This window comes from Carcharodon carcharias, chromosome 10, assembly GCF_017639515.1.
Source record: "Carcharodon carcharias isolate sCarCar2 chromosome 10, sCarCar2.pri, whole genome shotgun sequence".
NCBI lineage: Eukaryota > Metazoa > Chordata > Chondrichthyes > Lamniformes > Lamnidae > Carcharodon > Carcharodon carcharias.
In genome coordinates this window covers 149,885,219-149,903,531 of record NC_054476.1, presented here as the reverse complement: position 1 = coordinate 149,903,531, position 18,313 = coordinate 149,885,219, and the positions used below count along the sequence as shown (strand labels likewise).

At 44.7% G+C, this 18,313-nt stretch overlaps 1 protein-coding gene across 2 annotated transcripts in view; it reads left to right on the top strand.

Moving 5' to 3' along the window:
* Positions 1-18,313, top strand: part of dph1 (diphthamide biosynthesis 1) — a 618,203-nt gene that overhangs the window by 302,544 nt on the left and 297,346 nt on the right. For both annotated transcript variants that reach the window (XM_041196491.1, XM_041196492.1), the window contains one exon: positions 5,489-5,610. In XM_041196491.1, the coding sequence (XP_041052425.1) occupies positions 5,489-5,610 (122 nt within the window). The remainder of the gene's footprint in view (positions 1-5,488; positions 5,611-18,313) is intronic.

The following is an 18,313-nucleotide window of genomic DNA, read 5'->3' as shown; positions in this document are numbered from 1 at the left end:
AGAGCTCTAATCAGCCTCTCAAGGTCTCCTGTGAGATTCAGTTCACGTGACTTCCCCTGATTCCTGCCAATAGTCAGGAGGGTGATCCCAAGTAAACGTGTTTCTGACTGGGAGTATATTTGTTTTCTGTAGCACGGCTGTAAAATAAACCTCATCAGCACACCGCAGCTCACCTTGTACAATGCAGCCACCGTTAACAACTAAAAGGGTCATATAGCGTAGACTAAGCTTGTACTCCCTTGAGTATTGAAGATTTAAGGAATGATTTAATTGAGATGGATTTCGCTTCAAAAGAGCCAGTCTGGACATGATGAGCCAAATGGCCTCCGTCTGTACTATCCAATTCTCTGACTCGAAGACGATTAAAGGGGCTGGGAGGATAGAGAGAAACTTTTTTCCTGTGGTGAGAGGGTTCAGAACAGGGCAGGCATGACACTAAAATGAGAACCAGGCTGTTCAGGGACGATGTCAGGAAGTACTTCTTCGCACAAGTGCAAGTGGAAATCTGAAATTCGCTCCCCCCAAAAAGCCATTGAGGTTGGAGGGTCAGTTAAAACTGAGAGTGAAAGACTTTTGTTCGGCAATGTGTACTCAGAGTTGTGGTACCAGGACAGGTGTATGGAGTTAAAGATGCTCAGATCAACTGGGATCTTATTGAACGGTGGAACAGACTCCCCCAGACTCCTGTGTTCCTCCAACCCTCACCTCTTGTGCATTTTCCCTTTCCTGCACCCCTCCTTTTGTGGTCTAGAGCCCACACTTTGGAATTCCCACCCTAAACCCCTCCAGTCTCCACCACCTTCTCCTCTGCTCTGCTTAAACCCACCACTTCGGCCAAAATTTCAGTCACCCTTCCCCAGCCATCTTTAGCTGGGAGTCCGTTTTTTCAGGCTTTGACTCTCTGAAGAGTCTTGGAAAGTTTTGCAATGATAAAGGCATTAATTAAAGAAAATATTTTTTTTTTGTTAAATGTTACACAATCTATTTTACAAATTTTAAAATCCCCTGAGAATAGAACAGGGATTGGGATATTTCAGACACTCTGCTTGTGACAGAGCCTCTTCAGAGGTCAGTGGGTGGCCTGGCAGTTATCTGCTGTCACTTTTCACTGAGTAGAGTAAATTGTTATACAGTAATTACATCACAGAAACAGGCCATTTGGCCCAGCAGATCAATGCCAGTGTTTATGTTCCAAATGAACCTTCTCCCACTCTATTTACTTCAACTCCAGCAACACTCAGGAAGCTTGACACCATCCAGGGCAAAGCAGCCCCACTTGATTGGCACCCCATCCACCACCTCTAACATCCACTCCCTCCACCACCGATGCACAGTAGCAGCAGTGTGTACCATCTACAAGATAGACTGCAGCAACTCACCAAGGCATCCCTCGACAGCACCTTCCAAACCCACGAACTGTACCACCTAGGAGGACAAGGGCAGCAGATAGATGGGAACACCACCACCTGGAAGTTCCCCTCCAAGTCACTCACTATCCTGACTTGGAAATATGTTGCCGTTTCTTCACTGTCACTGGGTCAAAATCCTGAAACTCCCTCCCTAACAGCACTGTGGGTGTACCTCCACCACATGGACTGCAGCAGTTCAAGAAGGCAGCTCACCACCACCTTCTCAAGGGCAATTAGGGATGGGCAATAAATGCTAGCGCTCACATCCTGTGGATGAAAAAAAACTTACCCTATGGGTATATTCTGTACCTTCCACTATCATATGTTTATCTAACTTCCTCTTAAATATATTTTATATGTGTGTGTGTATATATATGTTTATTAAATATGTGCTGATTGTCTAACTCATTCACATTTTTGCCATTCTCTGGGTAAATAAATTTCTCCTGAATGTGTGATTGGATTTATTAGTGACTACCTGATATTTATGTCCCTTAGTTTTGGTCTTCACCCATCAATGGAACATTATCTCTACATTTACTCTCTCAAGTTGTAATTTTGAAGAACTCTACCAGTTGCTTTTTTTCTGTTGTAGGGAAAAGAGGCCCCAGCTGTTCACCCAAACTGTAACCCTTCCCTGACAGTAGTTGCTTTCTCCTCCCTCTTTTTGCAATGCCCCCTGTTTATTCCTGCTTACTCTTGAACTGCACCATCTATTTTCACCAGACGAAGCGAGATAGCCGACCGAAATGTTTGCTCCCGGGACTGCTTTGGCGGCCAGTAGGTAAATCCAGGTTCGGGTTTAGTTTTCGGAACCGTTAACAAGCGGGGAATCTTTGTCATAATGCAGTGATGGTGCTGTGGCACTGTGTGCAATAATTGTGATCAATTTTCATTCCATTAGCTCCTGCACTCTTGTGTAAACTTGCTGTGGAAATGTCACAGGCAGGCTGGGGCTATGCCATTTGAAGCAGCTTTTTAGTTTAGCACCAAGGCCTTGACATTCGAGCACTTCATAGAGTGACATCCTGATGGATTGCCTTGACTGGTTTCAACTGACCTTATTGAGCAGAAAGTGGGAGAGGTGAATGAATATTTCTCAAAACCCTTCTGGTAATTTGGGGCATTTATCAGCTGTCTGCCTCCTAACTTGATGAAGTCCATTATCCTTGTGCTTCATTTGACAGGCGATAATTTGGAATTATCCTCAGATGAGGATAGAGGTGTAGGCCTGGGATTAATGCCATGCGCTATTGCTGTAGGCACAGAAGGTTAGAGAAATGTTGGCGCACACTTATTCATTTAGGCCCCTCCCCTCCCCCCCATCACTCTTGTTCTCCTTCATTAGGCCGTGGGAGAGGAGCCATGTTCCTTACCTCTGACTACAGTGGCCATTGTTCATGTAGAGTCCCCCACAGAGAGTTAGAGGGAGACTGCCTGATGACAGAACGGTCAACAAGTCACAAGATCAAGATAGTGCAGACACTGGAAACCTGAAAGGAGAAACACTCGGCAGGTCAGGCAGAGGCTGTGGAGAAAGAGAAGCAAGGTTAATATATCGGATTAGTAACCGTTCATCAGTTAATAAAGGCCATGCCTGATTCCGTCCTCACCTGACACCCTTGTGCACACTTCCAGTAATCGCCATTGAACAGTGATCATGAAGGGGAACCAGAGTGGAATGACCATTTGATTCTTGATTCGCGAAAGACTTGTATTTATATAGCACCTTTTGATATCCAATATCCAGGCTTGGGCTGGCAAGTAGTAAGTAACATTCGTGCCACACGAGTGCAAGGCAATGACCATCTCCAACAAGAGGGAATCTAACCATCATCCCTCAATGTTCAAAGGCATTACCATCACTGAATCTCCCACTAACAACTTCCTGGGGTTTACCATTGACCAGAAACTGAGCTGGACCAGCCATATAAGTACTGCGGCTACAAGAGCAGGTCAGAGGCTAGGAATCCTGCGGCGAGTAACTCACCTTCTGCCTCCCCAAAGCCTGTCCATCATCTACAAGGCACAGGTCAGGAGTGTGATGGAATACTCTCCATTTACCATGATGAGTGCAGTTCCAACAACATTCAAGAAACTCGACACTATCTGGGACAAAGCAGCCCGCTTTATTGGCACCACATCCACAAACATTCACTCCCCCCACCAACGACACACAGTAGCAGCAGTGTGTACCATCTACAAGTTGCACTGCAAGAACTCACCAAGGCTCCTTAGACAGCACCTTCCAAACCCACAACAGCTACCATCTAGAAGGACAAGGGCAGCAGATACATGGGAACACCACCACCTGGAAGTTCCTCTCCAAGTCACTCACCATCCTGACTTGGAAATATATCGCCGTTCCTTCACTGTCGCTGGGTCAAAATCCTGGATCTCCCTCCCTAACAGCACCTACACCACAGGGACTCCAGTGATTCAAGAAGGCAGCTCACCACCACATTCAAGGGCAGTTAGGGATGGGCAATAAACGCTGGCCTAGCCAGTTTCACCCATATCCCATGAATGAATTCAAAAAACCTTTGCGACCGCAGGGCACCCCAAAGTGCTTTACAACCAATAAAATACTTTTGAATTGTTGTAATGTAGAAAATGCAACAGCCAATTTGTGCACAGCAAGTCTCCCACAAATAGCAATATGACCAAGACCAGATAATCAGTTTTTGTGATGTTGGTTGAGCGATAAATATTGGACAGGACACCGGGGGTGGTGGGGATCTCCCCCTCTCTTCTTCGAAAGATCTTTGGTGTCCAAATGGGAAGGCAGGCAGGGCCTCAGTTTAGTGCCTTATCTGAAAAACGGCACCTCCAACAGTGCAACATTCCCTCAGTACTGCACTGGAATTGTCAGCCTGGATTTTGCCCCCACTTGTAGCCACAACCTGCTGCCTCAGAGGCAGGACTGGTGCCTGCTGAGTCATGGCTACACTCCAGGGATTCATGACCCCTGTGGGTTTGCAGCCGTCACCTCAACGGAATCTGACTAAATCGGCACACACTGGGGCTCAGGCCAGCAATCCTGCCCAGTCATTGCAGCTCACTGACTGGCTGAGGTCATTCGAAGCCATCGGGACCGCGTAGTTCACTGATAAAAAATCTAAAGCAAAGTTGTTTAATCTTTGACATCAACAAAACCAGCTTGCATTTATATAGCACCTTTCAGTTAGTAAAACATCCTAAGGAGAAGGAGGTAGCAATTTAAGGAGGAAGCGATGTCAAGGTGTTTGGTGGGGGGGGTGGGATGGGTGGGGTGGGGGGGTTGGGGTGCATATTCCAGAGCTTAGGGCCCTAGGCAGCTGAAGACATGGCAGCCAATGGCGGAGCAGTTAAAATCAGGATGTGCAAGAGGTCAGAACTGGAGGAGTGCAGAGATCTCAAAGGATTGTAGGGTGGAGAAGGTTACAGAGATCAGCCTAAAATACGTTGATTGAATCACCTTTTGTACTGAGCAGCAAGGAGCTCAGGTAGACCTGACGTGGCGATACAGCTTGCTGGCATGCTGAGGGCTCCTAGGCAAGGTGAAGGATCTATGCCAGGGACTGTCCAGGCAGCAAGCGTTGGACTTAGTCGAGCCATGCAGGGCCTCAGATGCTTTTCCACAAGGACGGAGTGGGGGGGGCATCATGAAAACATGTCCCCATTCTGCTGGTGGCAGCTCAGTTCTTTTTATTCTGTCTACTTATTGCTCCATGAATGCAGAGTGAGTTTCCTGTGTCGCTATCAACAGCAATTTATTAAAGAAGAATCCTCTCCCACTTTAATAATCATTAAGCTAGGCGTTGCTGAAGGGTGATGAAAGAAACAAAAAATTGCTTCCTAATTAGCTGTAAAATTTAGGGAATATCAAGTGTAATGCTGGAAGCAGTCTCTAGGTGTTATGGGAATTTGGCATTGATGACCCATTTACAGCTCCTCCCAGCGGGAAAGGACTAATGAGGTTTGACTGTAACTTGTGTCTCTTTCGATGGCTAATCTTTCAGTAGTTCAGAAGTACTATTCCCCTTCCACTGTCTCTTATTGTCTGCCTGACTCTCTCCCTCCATTGTTTGTTCCTCCAGTCCACCAGCCAGGAGCTGCAATCGGAATACAACATCTGTGTCCCGCAGTGTAAACCACTGTCGCCGGGTGAAATTCTGGGTTGTACCTCCCCACACATTGAGAAACCGATGGATGCCATCATGTGAGTACTGACTGTGCTGCTTAGCAGCAAGGATATGGCAACTCCGAATCGCAAACTTGCACACAAGCGTTTAAAAGCTCACCTATTTTCAGCTTTTAGTTTTTTACCCGCACTTATGTGGAGGTGTTTAGAGTCTGGGATTGTTCTCCTAGGAGAGAAAGTTAATGGGAAGTTTGGCTAGAGTAAATCAGGAGTAACTCTTTTCATTGGCAGCAGAGTCAGTGACCAAATAACACAGAGTTAAAACCATTTATTTTTATCTGTTCGTGGGATGTGGGCTTCGTTGTCTGGGCCAGCATTTATTGCCCATCCCTAGTTGCCCTTGAGAAGGTGGTGGTGAGCTGCCTTCTTGAACCGCTGCAGTCCATGTGGTGTAGATACACCCACAGTGCAGTTAGGAAGGGAGTTCCAGGATTTTGACTCAGCAGCAGTGAAGGGACGGCGATATAGTTCCAGGTCAAGATGGTGAGTGGCTTGGTAAACAAGCAGAGGGGGGGATGAGGAAAATTATTTTAGCCAGCATGTTGTTATGACCTAGAATGCCTGGAAGCAGATTCATAGTAACTTTCAAAAAGAATTGGATATATACATGGAAAGGAAAAATTCACAAGGTTACAGGGAAAGAGCGGGACTACCTGGATAATTCTTTCAAAGAGCTGGTACAGACCCAGTGTGCTGAATGGCCTCCTTCTGTGCTGTTTGATTCAATGACCCACTTCCTTAAACATACATTTTCCTCCCCACCTCTCTTTTTCACTTTCATCCCTCCAGATGGTTGGGTGCAGAGTGACCAGCACCTCAGAGACAAGTGGGGAAATCCAGCTGTGCTAAGTTTAGCTGAGACAGCGTTGGCGGGTAGCCTCAGACCCCTGCACAAGGAGGAGGGAATAGTATTCCCGTTCCTGATTGGTGATCTAGTTTACTTGTGTGATTTCCCCAGCCTCTCAGATGAACAACAAGGCAGGTGAGGTGCTGGGGAGATGTGCCACCCCCTGGGAGAGAATCAGTGCCATGTGTTTTATGCGCTGGCAAGTTAATGATTTATTTTAGGGTACATTCTCGGGGCATTGCACAGCCCCAGTACATAGGCCCTTCAGATGATGAGGGGGTTTGATACGGTAGACATAGTGAAGATATTTCTAATTGCAGGGAGACCAAAACTGGGGACCATAAATATAAGATCGTCACCAATAAATCCAATGGGGAATTCAGGAGAATGCCTTTACCCAGAGAATGATGAGACTATGGAACCCACTACCACAGGCAGTGGTAGAGACGAATAGTACAGATTTAAGGAGAAGCTGGATAAACACAGGAATGAGAAGGAATTGGATGAGATCAGATGAAGTAGGGTGGGAGGAGGCGCATGCTGGGCATTAATACCAGTATACACCAGTTGGGCCAAATGGCCTGTTTCTGTTTGCAAAAGACTACGTGATATGTAATTCTGAGGACGAGTCTCTTGGGTTTGTTTTGGGAGAGGGTTAAACAGGCCCATGTGTTCAAGTGGACGGCTAGTGTGTCTCCTGTTGTACGTCTACCCAGTAGAATGAGGGTCATTAAATGATACAATATACAATAATTAATCTTGCTGTCAGTTAGCATAATATTACACGGTGTTTGGCTCTTCAATTATAACCTGCAGAGTCTCTTGTACCACATTACAGAATTCGAACGTTGCAAGGTTTGCTATTTCATTTGATTAATTGTCTGATACTTGATGAGTTTGACTTATTTCTGCTGTTGGTCTCTTAGGATTAATATCAGGCGCCACAGCTAAGATGTGCAGGTATTAATTGGACACTGCCGTCCACGCAGCCAGCTTCTGGTCTAGCCATATATAGTATCTATTCATTAATAAGATATTGTGTGTTATCTTTGGATTCCTCCCTTTCCTTTTCATGCTTGGTTACAGCATCCTCTTCACTAATCAGACTCGATCACAGACTGGGAGTTACACCTGCTTGGCTTCTGTTTTTATTCATCCGTGGGTGTGGGCATTTCTGGCAAGGCCAGCATTTTTTTACCCAGGCCTGATTGCCCTCGAGAAGGTGGTGGTGAGCTGAGTGGCTTCCTCGGCCATTTCAGAGGGCAGCTAAGAGTCAGCCACATTGCTGTGGGTCTGGAGTAACGTATAGTCCCAGACCGGGTAAGACGGCAGATTTCCTTCACTGAAGGATTTTGGTGAGCCAGATGGGTTTTTATGACAATCTGGTAACTACATGGTCACCATTACTGACACTTGATTTTTATTCCAGATTGATTTAATTACCTGAATTTCAATCCCTCTGTGGCCATGGTGGAATCTTAACTCATGTGCTGAATTTTACACCCCTCCCCCCATCCCGGTATTGGGGGGGATGGTGGGGGGGGCATAGAATTGGGCAGCATGGAAGTGGCACCATGCCTCCTTATATTTTATCCATGTCAAGGGGGATACAGGGTGGCCTGAATGCCTGTGGGCCAATTGAAGCCCTGAATTGGCTGATTATTGGCCAGTTAAAGACCTACCCTTGCCACTGCTGGGATTTAACCCATAGCGGAATGAAGGTTGATGCCAAACATCAAACCCTCCAGGTGAAACCTGGGAACATTGTAGAGTAGAAAAGTGCACCTCCACTTTTGGGACCCTGCGCCCATCGAAGGCCCACCCCACGCCAAGGCACTCCCTGTCCCCTGCATTTTCACTCACCCCGCCTCGCCCTCTTGATCCCGGCCTCCCTTCCCCTCCCCAAGGCCTGCCATCCTGGCGCCGGTGAGATCCCGGGGCTTAACATCACCTGGGCTCTTGGTTCCTCTTCTTCAGGGGACTACCTGCAATCTCAACAATGGCCACCACATCCAGGGGCGCTACTGAGACAGATCTGCTGGCTGTTCGATTGGCCAGCAACTCTCAGAGGTGGGACTTCCTCTCCGATGGGGGCGGAAGGTCCGCCATGAGCCAATTAAATGCCTAGCTGCCGTTAAGTGGCTCTGGGTCTACCGGCCAAGTACAGGCAGCCACCCCCTGTCTTTTGCTTCCTGCAGCCCCACATAACATTCAGCCTGTCTCTGAATCATTAGTATAGGTTTCTGCATTACTAGCCAGTAAGCTTAACCTCTGTGCTGCCTTTCCCTAAACCACTGGAAGGATTGATGGAAGATGCTGGAAACGCTCAGCAGGCCAGGGAGCTTCTGTGTACAAGGAAACAGAGTCACTGTTTCATCCCTTCTGCCAAAGCCCGAACCCCAGATGGAGAGAAGGCAAGGGGATGGGATCATTACTCATAAGAAAATAGAAATAGGAGCAAGAGGAGGCCATTCAGCCCCTCAAACCTGCTCTATCATTCAAAAGGTCAAGGCTGATCTTCTTTCTGAGCTCCACCTGCTTGCACTATCCCTACCATATTCCTTAATTCCCATGGTACCCAACAATCTATCAACCTTGGTCTTTAATATATTCAATAACGGAGTATCTACAGCTCCCTGGGATAGAAATTTCAATAATTCACAATCCTCTGAGTGAAGATATTCCTCCTAATCTGAGTCCAAAACGGACGACCCCTTATCCTGAGACACTGCCCCCATGTTCTAGATTCCCCAGACAAGGGGAACATTTTCTCATCATTACCCTGTCTAGCTCCTTAAAGATTCTATATGTTATACATTTCAGTGAGAACAATGAGATGTTGTTTTATTTTTTGCTGATGCAACTCCAAGATGAAGCTTTAGGACTAAACCCCTCACATTTGTGAGATACAAAATGCAAAATGGGCAAGAGTGGGGTTCAGTTCTAAAAGGCAAGTCGCTCTGAGCTTTGATACGACAGCCAGTATCTCGGGAAACACTGGCCCGATCACCAGCAATTCTCCACGACTGTGTGGTCTCGGGAGATTCAGCCCTCGGTGTCCGGTTTCAAACTTGGAGATTTCTGGCAGCCCAGCCCCAAACCGGGTAGCCCAAATTAAAAGCCGGACAGGTGGCTGCTGAATAGGTATGGGAGCACTGGATTCTGCATCTTCCAAACAGATGTAGGTCACGAGCATCATTTCAGATTGTGGCAGGTAAGGTGGTAAGCTGGAATAGGTGGCTTGTGAGGGCATGGGGGAGCCTTTCGTGCTGAGTTGCGATAATTGGCTAGATTTTGCGACATTGATAAAGTGCCTTTTTAAAAACACACCACCTAATTTTAATTCGAAATGTATCACAGAAGTTAATATTCTTCTGAGGGAATTTTTAAAATTTTTAACTGTTTACTCATCTCAACTTAGAATGCTGGTTGGGTGTAAGTAGAGGAACATCATGTTCTGATTGGACTCCACCTTGAGTGTAGCATCTGGCCACTGAGATAGTCAGGCCCAAACACAGTTCAAGGAGTAACCATGGGACTGATCGCTATTGCCCCTGTACCTGAGTTATGAAGACAGCATGGAAAATCTTGGGCTTGTCAACCTTGAGAGGAAGCAACTAAGAGATGATCTTATACAGGTATATAAATTAATAAATGGTATAGTTCTTCAAAAAGTACTGTGGGAATAAGTTTAAACTGGCCAAACAAATTTAGGATTAACCCCATGACATCCTTCCCACTCATGGGGCGATCAGATATGGAACGAATTTCCAAGTGGAGTGAAGGAAAAACCCAATGGATCATAGAATTTGCAGGACAGAAGGAGGCCATTGGGCCATCGCTCATGTTGTGGTGCTGTTTGTTCAATTATTGAAACCCTCAGCACAAACTCATCCGAAGCTTTAGTTAAAATTTGCCAATGATTTTAGTGCTGTGACAGTCAGTGGAGAGACTGACATTGAAATCTTTGCTCTAGGTTGATTCTTACGTTTCATGTGTTCACGAATCGGATTTTCCCCGTCAAATTTGGAATGGGGCAAACTATATTGTACAGAAAGCTCCCAGTTCTTTTTGGATTTCAGATGAAGCCTTGATGTTTGTTGCTGGTTGACTGGAAGGCTAGTATGAGCGTGTAGCATTCTGTCATGTCCTCAAGTGAATGTGTAAGAAGTTCTTGTGAAGGCTGGAACTATTGAGAGCAGTCGCAGCCTCCCTGTGAGTGATATCTGGCTTGGAGCCCCAAAACTCTTTCCCATTCACACTCTGTATCGAATCCCATTGGACCAAAAACTCTTTCCCATTTACTCTCTGTATCAAATCGCAATGGACCCAAAACTTCTTCCCATTCACTCTCTGTATCGACTCCCAATGGACCCAAACTCCTGCCCATTCACTCTCTGTATAGAATCTCAATGGACCCAGAACTCCTTCCTGTTCACTCTCTGTATAGAATCCTAATGAATCCAAAACTCTTTCCTGTTCACTCCATGTATAGAATCTCAATGGACCAAACCCTCTCACATTTACTTCCAATGTGAAGATATCCAATGGACAAAATCTTTCCCCATTTACGTAAAATTTTCCAGCATTTATGCCCAAATGAGCCTTCTCCCAAATTACTTCATGTAATCCTATCACCACTCTCCTAATCCATTCTCATGTAGATACCTAACTTCCCCTTAAATGCACCCGTGCTCTTCGCCTGAACTATTCCACCTGGTAGCGAGTTCCACATTTTAACCTCTTTCTGGGTAAAGAGGTTTCTTTTGAATTCCCTATCGGATTTATTGATAACTATCTTGAATTGCTGACTCCGAGACAGTGGTTTGGTCCAGCGAGTGGAAATATCTTCTCTACGTCTGCCTTATCCAGTCCTTTCATTACCTTAACAACATCTGTCAGGTTATATTATTTTTTTGTTACACCGGTTTTTGCAATTTGTATAGAATTCCAGCTGACCAATCCTGTTCCCTTGTAGAGAATTTCATCACAATATTAATACATCCCCTTCTGTTAAGTAGAGATCCTGATCTGAGCAAAAATACTGAAGCACGAAATGAGATCAATTTATTTATTCTGGTCCCTGTTGCTCAGCAATCTGCAGATAGTTGATTCACCGCATCAGTCATTTTATGAGACACCATCAACTTGTTTCAAAACTCTCTAATGATGTGCAGTGAGATGCTTTTAATATAGATTCTGCTGCAGCTTGAGTGAGGTGCAAATGCCACGAAATGGGTCACTTTATTTTGCCCTTACCGGCAGTTTATAGAAAATCCCGAGCCAAGCATAAAATTTCTCACTCAGGTACTGATGAGTTCATCAGTGTTGAGGCGCATGCCGGGAGCTGACGGCAGGTAGTGATGTGTGAGGGATGTGGGAAGTCCATGGTGTTGTGCGTTGGGAGGGGAGGGATGTGTGGGGCGAAGCTGCGTATTTTTCATTTTAATTAACTGACATGAAAAATTTACAAGCCTTCTAATTTAGAATCTGAGCTCTTAGTGAATATTTATCCTTTTGTATTGCAAGGAACAGTTGTTTTGGATACAGGCAAATTACATGAATATGAGGCCCAAGTGAACATTTCCCAATTCACAGTGGACATCCCAACTGCAAAAGAGCTCACTAGAAACTGCTTTGAGCGGACGCTGTGTTATTTGTATTTAATTTAAATCCACTCTTACCTTTTATCAACTGTCCTGTTTCTCCCTACTCGTGAGGCACTGTTTAATACTTTTTATTCTGCTTTTTCAAGAGTCAGGTTGCCTCAATTAGTAGCTTTCTCACTCCTGAGCCAGAAGGTTATGGGTTCGAAGTCTACCTCCCAGGGGTTGCTCACCTGATCTGACACTTCAGTGCAGTGCTGAGGGAGTGCTGCATTGCCAGAAGTGTCTTTTCAAAGGAGATGTTAAACCAAGGCCTCTTTTTGTTTCTTCGGGTGCACTTAGAAGATCACGAGGCATTATTTAAAATAGTGTAGGAGAATTCTCCTAGTGTCCCAGGTAATATTTAACCCTCAACCAACACCATCAAAGACAGATTCTGATCATCAATCCCATTGTTGTTTGTGGCATCTTGCTGTGCACAAATGGCCACATTTGACTATACAATAACAATGACTTCAAAAATGCTTAAGTGGATTTGAAGATTTTTGGTATATCCTGAGGAAGAGAAGGGCTCAATTTTAAAACTTCCTTCCTTATTAATTGTTCAATTTGAAGTATAAATTATGCATAAATCTATATATTGTCTGTGTAGCCTGGTTTTACTCAGAGAATTCAAGATTTTCTTGAAAGGTTTAACCTATTTGCATGTTTGTCCCACGTCTCGTGTAGTGAGCGAATATGTGGACGGTCTTTGAAAAAGGATTTACATTCTTATATTGCCTTATCACATTGTTGAAATGTCCCAAAGAGTTTTCTGCATAATTCCATTACTTTGAAACACAGTCACTGTTGTTATGTTGGCAAGTGCATCAATCATCCTGTGCCAGCGACAAGCCAGGAACACAAGTGAATTGAAGAACCAGTTCATCTGTTTAGTTGTGGTGCTGGCTGAGGGATGGGTCTTGGCCAAAATATCTAAAGGACTCCTTGTGCCTCTTCAAGTAATGCCTTGGGATTTGTAATACTCACCCCAAGCAGGCAAAGGGAAGCTTATTTGAAATGTGGCAGCATGAGAGTGCAGCACTCCTGGACCCTGCAGCACGCCCTCGGCTTTGCACTGAAGTGCCAGCCTGGATTATGGGTTCTACTCTGGCATCCTGTTCTGCTGCTCCTCATTTTCCCCCAGTGTATCAGTTTCACTATGATTCCCTTTCAGATTCCTTCTGTATGTCACACTCACCCCTCCTAGTTAAAGACATATCAGTAAAGCTTACAAAGACTTGCATTTATGTAGCACCTTTCATGACCTCAGGGTATCCCAAAAGCACTTCCAGCCCATGAAACACTTTTGAAGTGAAGTAACTGTTGTAACATGGGAAGCATGCCAGCCAATTCATGCCCAGCAAGTTCCCACAAACAGACATGTAATAATAACCAGATAATCTTTTTTTTTTGTGATGTTGATTGAGAGATAAATATTGACCAGGACTCTGGGGATAACCTGCTTTTCGTCAAATTAGCACTGTGGCAAATTTTATATCCAGCTGCATGGTCCATGCCTCAACCAAAAGGTGGCACCTCCAGCAGTGCAGCAATCTCTCAGTACTACATTGGGAGTGTCAGCCTAGATTATGCACTCAACTGCTATCCCACAACCCAAAAAAAAAACTCAACTTCATGGGGGATAAGGGCCCAGTTTCAAAGACAATCCTGTCACTGTTGGTCTCTTACACTACTGTTCATGGTTTCTCATATTTTCATATCTTGTGGGTCTAAGAATAAGAGGTGTGCTGCTGCTGCTCAGTAACTTTCTCCTGATGTGGTCCAGGCCTTGTCAGTTGGTGATTGTGCTGAGCAATGTTCAGGTGTACAGCAACCTCCATTTCAGTATGATAGCCAGGTATTTGGGTTCATTTCAAAGAAGGCCCGATTATGTATTAGCAATCATGGCAAAAATAATCACCGTGATTTTCTGACATACAGGATCTTGACTTTATAAATAGAGGCACAGATTCCAAAAGCAAGGAAGCTATAGTGAACCTTTAAAATACACTGGTCCAGCCACAACTGGATTATTGTGTCGAACTCTGGGCACCACTTCAGGAAGGATGTGAAAGCATTGGACAGGGTGTAGAAACGATTTATGAGAACGTTTCCAGGGATGAGAGACTTCAGTTACAAGGATAGATTGATGAAGCTGGGGCTGTTCTTAGAGAAGATTAAGAGAAGATTTGATAGAGGTGTTCAAAATCGTGAGGGGTCTCAACAGCGTTAGATAGTGAGAAACCTTTCTAATTGGTGAATAGGTAAAGAACCAGAGGACACCGATTTAAGGTTGTTGGCAAAAGGAGCAACAGTGACATGAGGAAACCAGTTTTGTGCAGTGAGTGGTTAGGATCTGGAATTCACTGCCCCAGAGTGTGGTGGAGGCAGATTCATTGGTGGCTTTCAAAAGGGAATTGGGTCATTACCTGAGGAGAAAAATTTGGGAGGGCTACAGGGAAAAGGCAGGAGAGTGGGACAAGATCAGTAGCTCTTACAGAGAGCCAGCATGGACACAATGGGTAAAATGGCCTCCTTCTGTGCTGTAGCCATTCTGCGTACTTGTAATGGGTTTTACCATCGTAATTGTAGTTGGAAAATGTAGGCCAGTGATGCTGGTCTGGAAATGATGATGAGCAAAATGACTGTAGGAAGGTTGAACCCACAATCTTCAGTCAGCTGGTTCAATGATTGTGTTAACCTGTTTATCTTAAATGGATTCATGTCTCGTTCATTTAGGTGGAATTAGATGTGATCAAGTGACATTGAGATGCTAATTTTGCACCTCTGATTCACAGTTATCTGGCAATTAAGTTTGTCGGCTAATAGAAGGAAGAGCAGCAAAGAAGCACATTTGTCAAGACTTGTGCGATGGACATTCATTGAGTATTTGATGAATCAGCTGGTCTTTCCCAGCCTGTCATTGTTGGATGTTCATGTGCGTGTTCCCTCGGCACAGATCATTTCCAATATTTTGTTGCATGTTTGACCTCTGCTGCCTGTCTGAGTTTGTGCCTCAGTCTAAGATTAAGCATTATGGAGTTCCAGGGAAAACTCACTGCACTTTTTAGTGCCTTGAGTTTGTAAATGGAGTGTTTCCCAAAGTAATACCATAGTTATTTGACATGCATTTTTACCTGGTTGAGTGCTGATAAAATAAATAATAGGTTGCCTGGTTGGAAGTGAAAACTTAGCAATTTAAAAATTCATGAGTTGACTAACTTATAGGCATCTCTGAACAGGCATGAAATTCTGCTTCAGCTTAATCAATTTTGATGAGCAGGCATTGTGTAAAAATGACCAACTAGCTATCTACTGATCAAGATTTGAGAAATCTTACATTGGAGCTCAGTTCCTGATAACTTTATGCGCCATTATAAATTCATTGCTCAAATAATACATCCGGGTTTCTGTGGTTTGGTGTCAAACTTGGCTTGCAGACGCTCCTGTGAAGTATCTTAGGTTGTTTTACTGCATTGAAGAAGCTGCTATTTAACTGCAAGTGCTTGTTATAATGTGCACACTTGTCAATAGTGTAATTACAGCCTCCTGCCAGTGGAGCTGCTGGAGTGCCACCATCAGCAAGTGGATACAATTACAAGGTTCACACAGGCATTATACATTATAAACATGAGCTAGGAGTCTAGAATTGAAATGCGTAAAAATAAGATGGAATCTATGACTTTAAAGCAGGGGCCTGAATTACATCTGTGAACCTTGACTCAATTACTCACCACCTTTCAATCAGCTTCGCCTCAACAACGATTCCCCATTTGCAACAGCATGGCAGCTCGACTTGGTTCATGTGCATACATTTTTTATGTTCGGCATGCATCAGTCACACCAACCACAGGCATGTCAGAGAACATGCAGCTTGCTCCAAGTTCCCCACATGCTTCTGAATAGCTCCCCTACAGATTTATTTCCAATCCTTTCACTGCCCACACTGCCTTCTCATCCATTTTACCTGCAAAGGAGTATATCCAGTGAACAATACCAATCCGTTGATAATGAAACAGTGACAGTAAAAGGCAACGTTCAGACAGAATAAGCTTCTGAATCACCTCAGTTAGGGGGTGTAATCTGTTGCAATATTGGACCGTTGGGTGTGCTGTTATGTGGAAAACATGCAACACTGGCAAATGCATTCTCACAAGATACTCGTGACCGAGATACTGTACATGGAATGTTTATCTGGGATTATGTAGGATATACAGCACAGAAACAGGCCATTTGGCCCGAGCTGTCCATGCCGGGCCTCCTCCCATCTTTCCTCATCTAAATCTACCACAGTAATCCTCAATTTCCTTCTCCCTCAGACGCTTGTCTAACTTCCTCATAAATGCATCTACACTATTCGCTTCAGCCACTCCATGGTAGCGGGTTCCACATTCTCACCACTCTTTGGATAAGGAAGTTTCCTTTGAATTCCCGATTGGATTTCCTGGTCAGTGTCTTATATGCATGGCCTGTAGTTATGCTGTTCCCCAGAAGAGGAAACATTCTCGCTGTGTCTACTTTATCAAAACCTCTCTGAGTTTTAAAGACCTCTATTAGGTCATCCCTCAACCTTCTTTTATCAAGAGAAAGAAGACCCAGCCTGTCAATCCTTTCCTGATATGTAAACCCACACATTTCTGGTATCATCCTTGTAAATCTTCCCTGTACCCTCTCCAGTGCCTCGATATCCTTTTTATAATATGGTGACCAGAACTGCACACAGTATCTAAGTGTGGTCTAGCCAAGGTTCAATACAGGATCAGCATTAATTCCCTAATTTTCAGTTCTATCCCTTTTGCTTGATTTGTCTTTTTATTTTATGGCCTTGCTAACCTGTGGCCCAAGCTTTGGTGATCGAATTGTGTATAGTTCCATTCTTCTCAAGTCTTACCAGGCAATATTACAGCCACAGGAAGGCACCAACACACTCTTTATCAGTCCAAAAAAAAGTACCCGGAGTAAATAGGTGGTGAATTGGCTGTTGCTTGTGGTGGTGTCTTCCTGTTCCCTTAGTGGCAAGCTGTTAGGTCTGATGTAGGTTGGTGAACCCTGGTTCCTGGCATATGCATTGGGCCTGTGGATTACTTCAGCTAAACTGCTATCCAGATTTGAGTTGAATAGAGCAGTGAGTGCCTGGACTTGAGCTCCAAGAATTGAGGTGGAATTCAAGAGTGAGTGGAAGAATAGGTCACAGAGAGAACTTTGGAAACTTTAGGTCCAGAATCACGTTTAGAGCAAGTATTTAGGAAGGCAAATGAAATGATGGCCTTTATTGCAGGGATGGTGGAGTATACAAGTAGGGAACGGCTGTACAGGGCATTGGTGAGACCACACCTAGAGTACTGTGTACAATTTTGGTCTCCTTACTTAAGGAGGGATTTACTTGCAGTTGGAGGCAGTTCAGAGAAGTTCACTAGGTTGACTCCTGGGATGAAGGGGTTCGTCTTATGAGGAAAGGCTGAGCAGGTTGGGCCTGTACTCATTGGAGTTTAGAAAAATGAAAGATGATCTTATTGAAACATGTAAGATTCCTGAGGTGGCTTGACAGGTTAGATGCTGAGAGGATGTTTCCCCTCGTGGGGTAGTCTAGAACTCGAGGGTACAGTTTAAAAATAAAGCGTCTCCCATTTAAGGTGGAGATGAGGAGGAATTTCTTCTCCGATGGGTCTTTAGTCTTTGAAATTCTGTATCTCAGCAAGCAGTGGAGGCTGGGTCATTGAATATATTCAAGGCCGAGTTAGATAGATTTTTGATCAATAAAGGAGTTAAGGGTTATGGGGGGTGTGGAATGGGGGTCAGGCAGGAAAGTGCAGTTAAGACAATCAGATTGGCCATGATCTTATTGAATGGCGGAGGAGGCTTGAGGGATCGAATGGCCCACTCCTGCTCCTATTTCTTATATTCTTATTTTCCCAAGCCCACTACATTTAAAATAGGTCGATTGATATATCTACTCAAAACCTAGTGGAAACTACGCAGACCACAATTACTTACCGACTGCACAGGAGGGATTCAGTCATGTACAATCCAACTTGTCAATGCAGCTTTACTCTTCCCTTGCGTTGTTTCCCTGCAGTTTTGAGGCCCGGGGTGTCAGGGGGGAATCACTGCTCCTGGGAAGATCTCAGCGATAGGTGATGGAAGAGAGTTAAATGTCATGCTGCACAAAACAAACTATGACTGAGCAGAGAACAATCGCACAAAATATGCCCCAATTCCATGCACG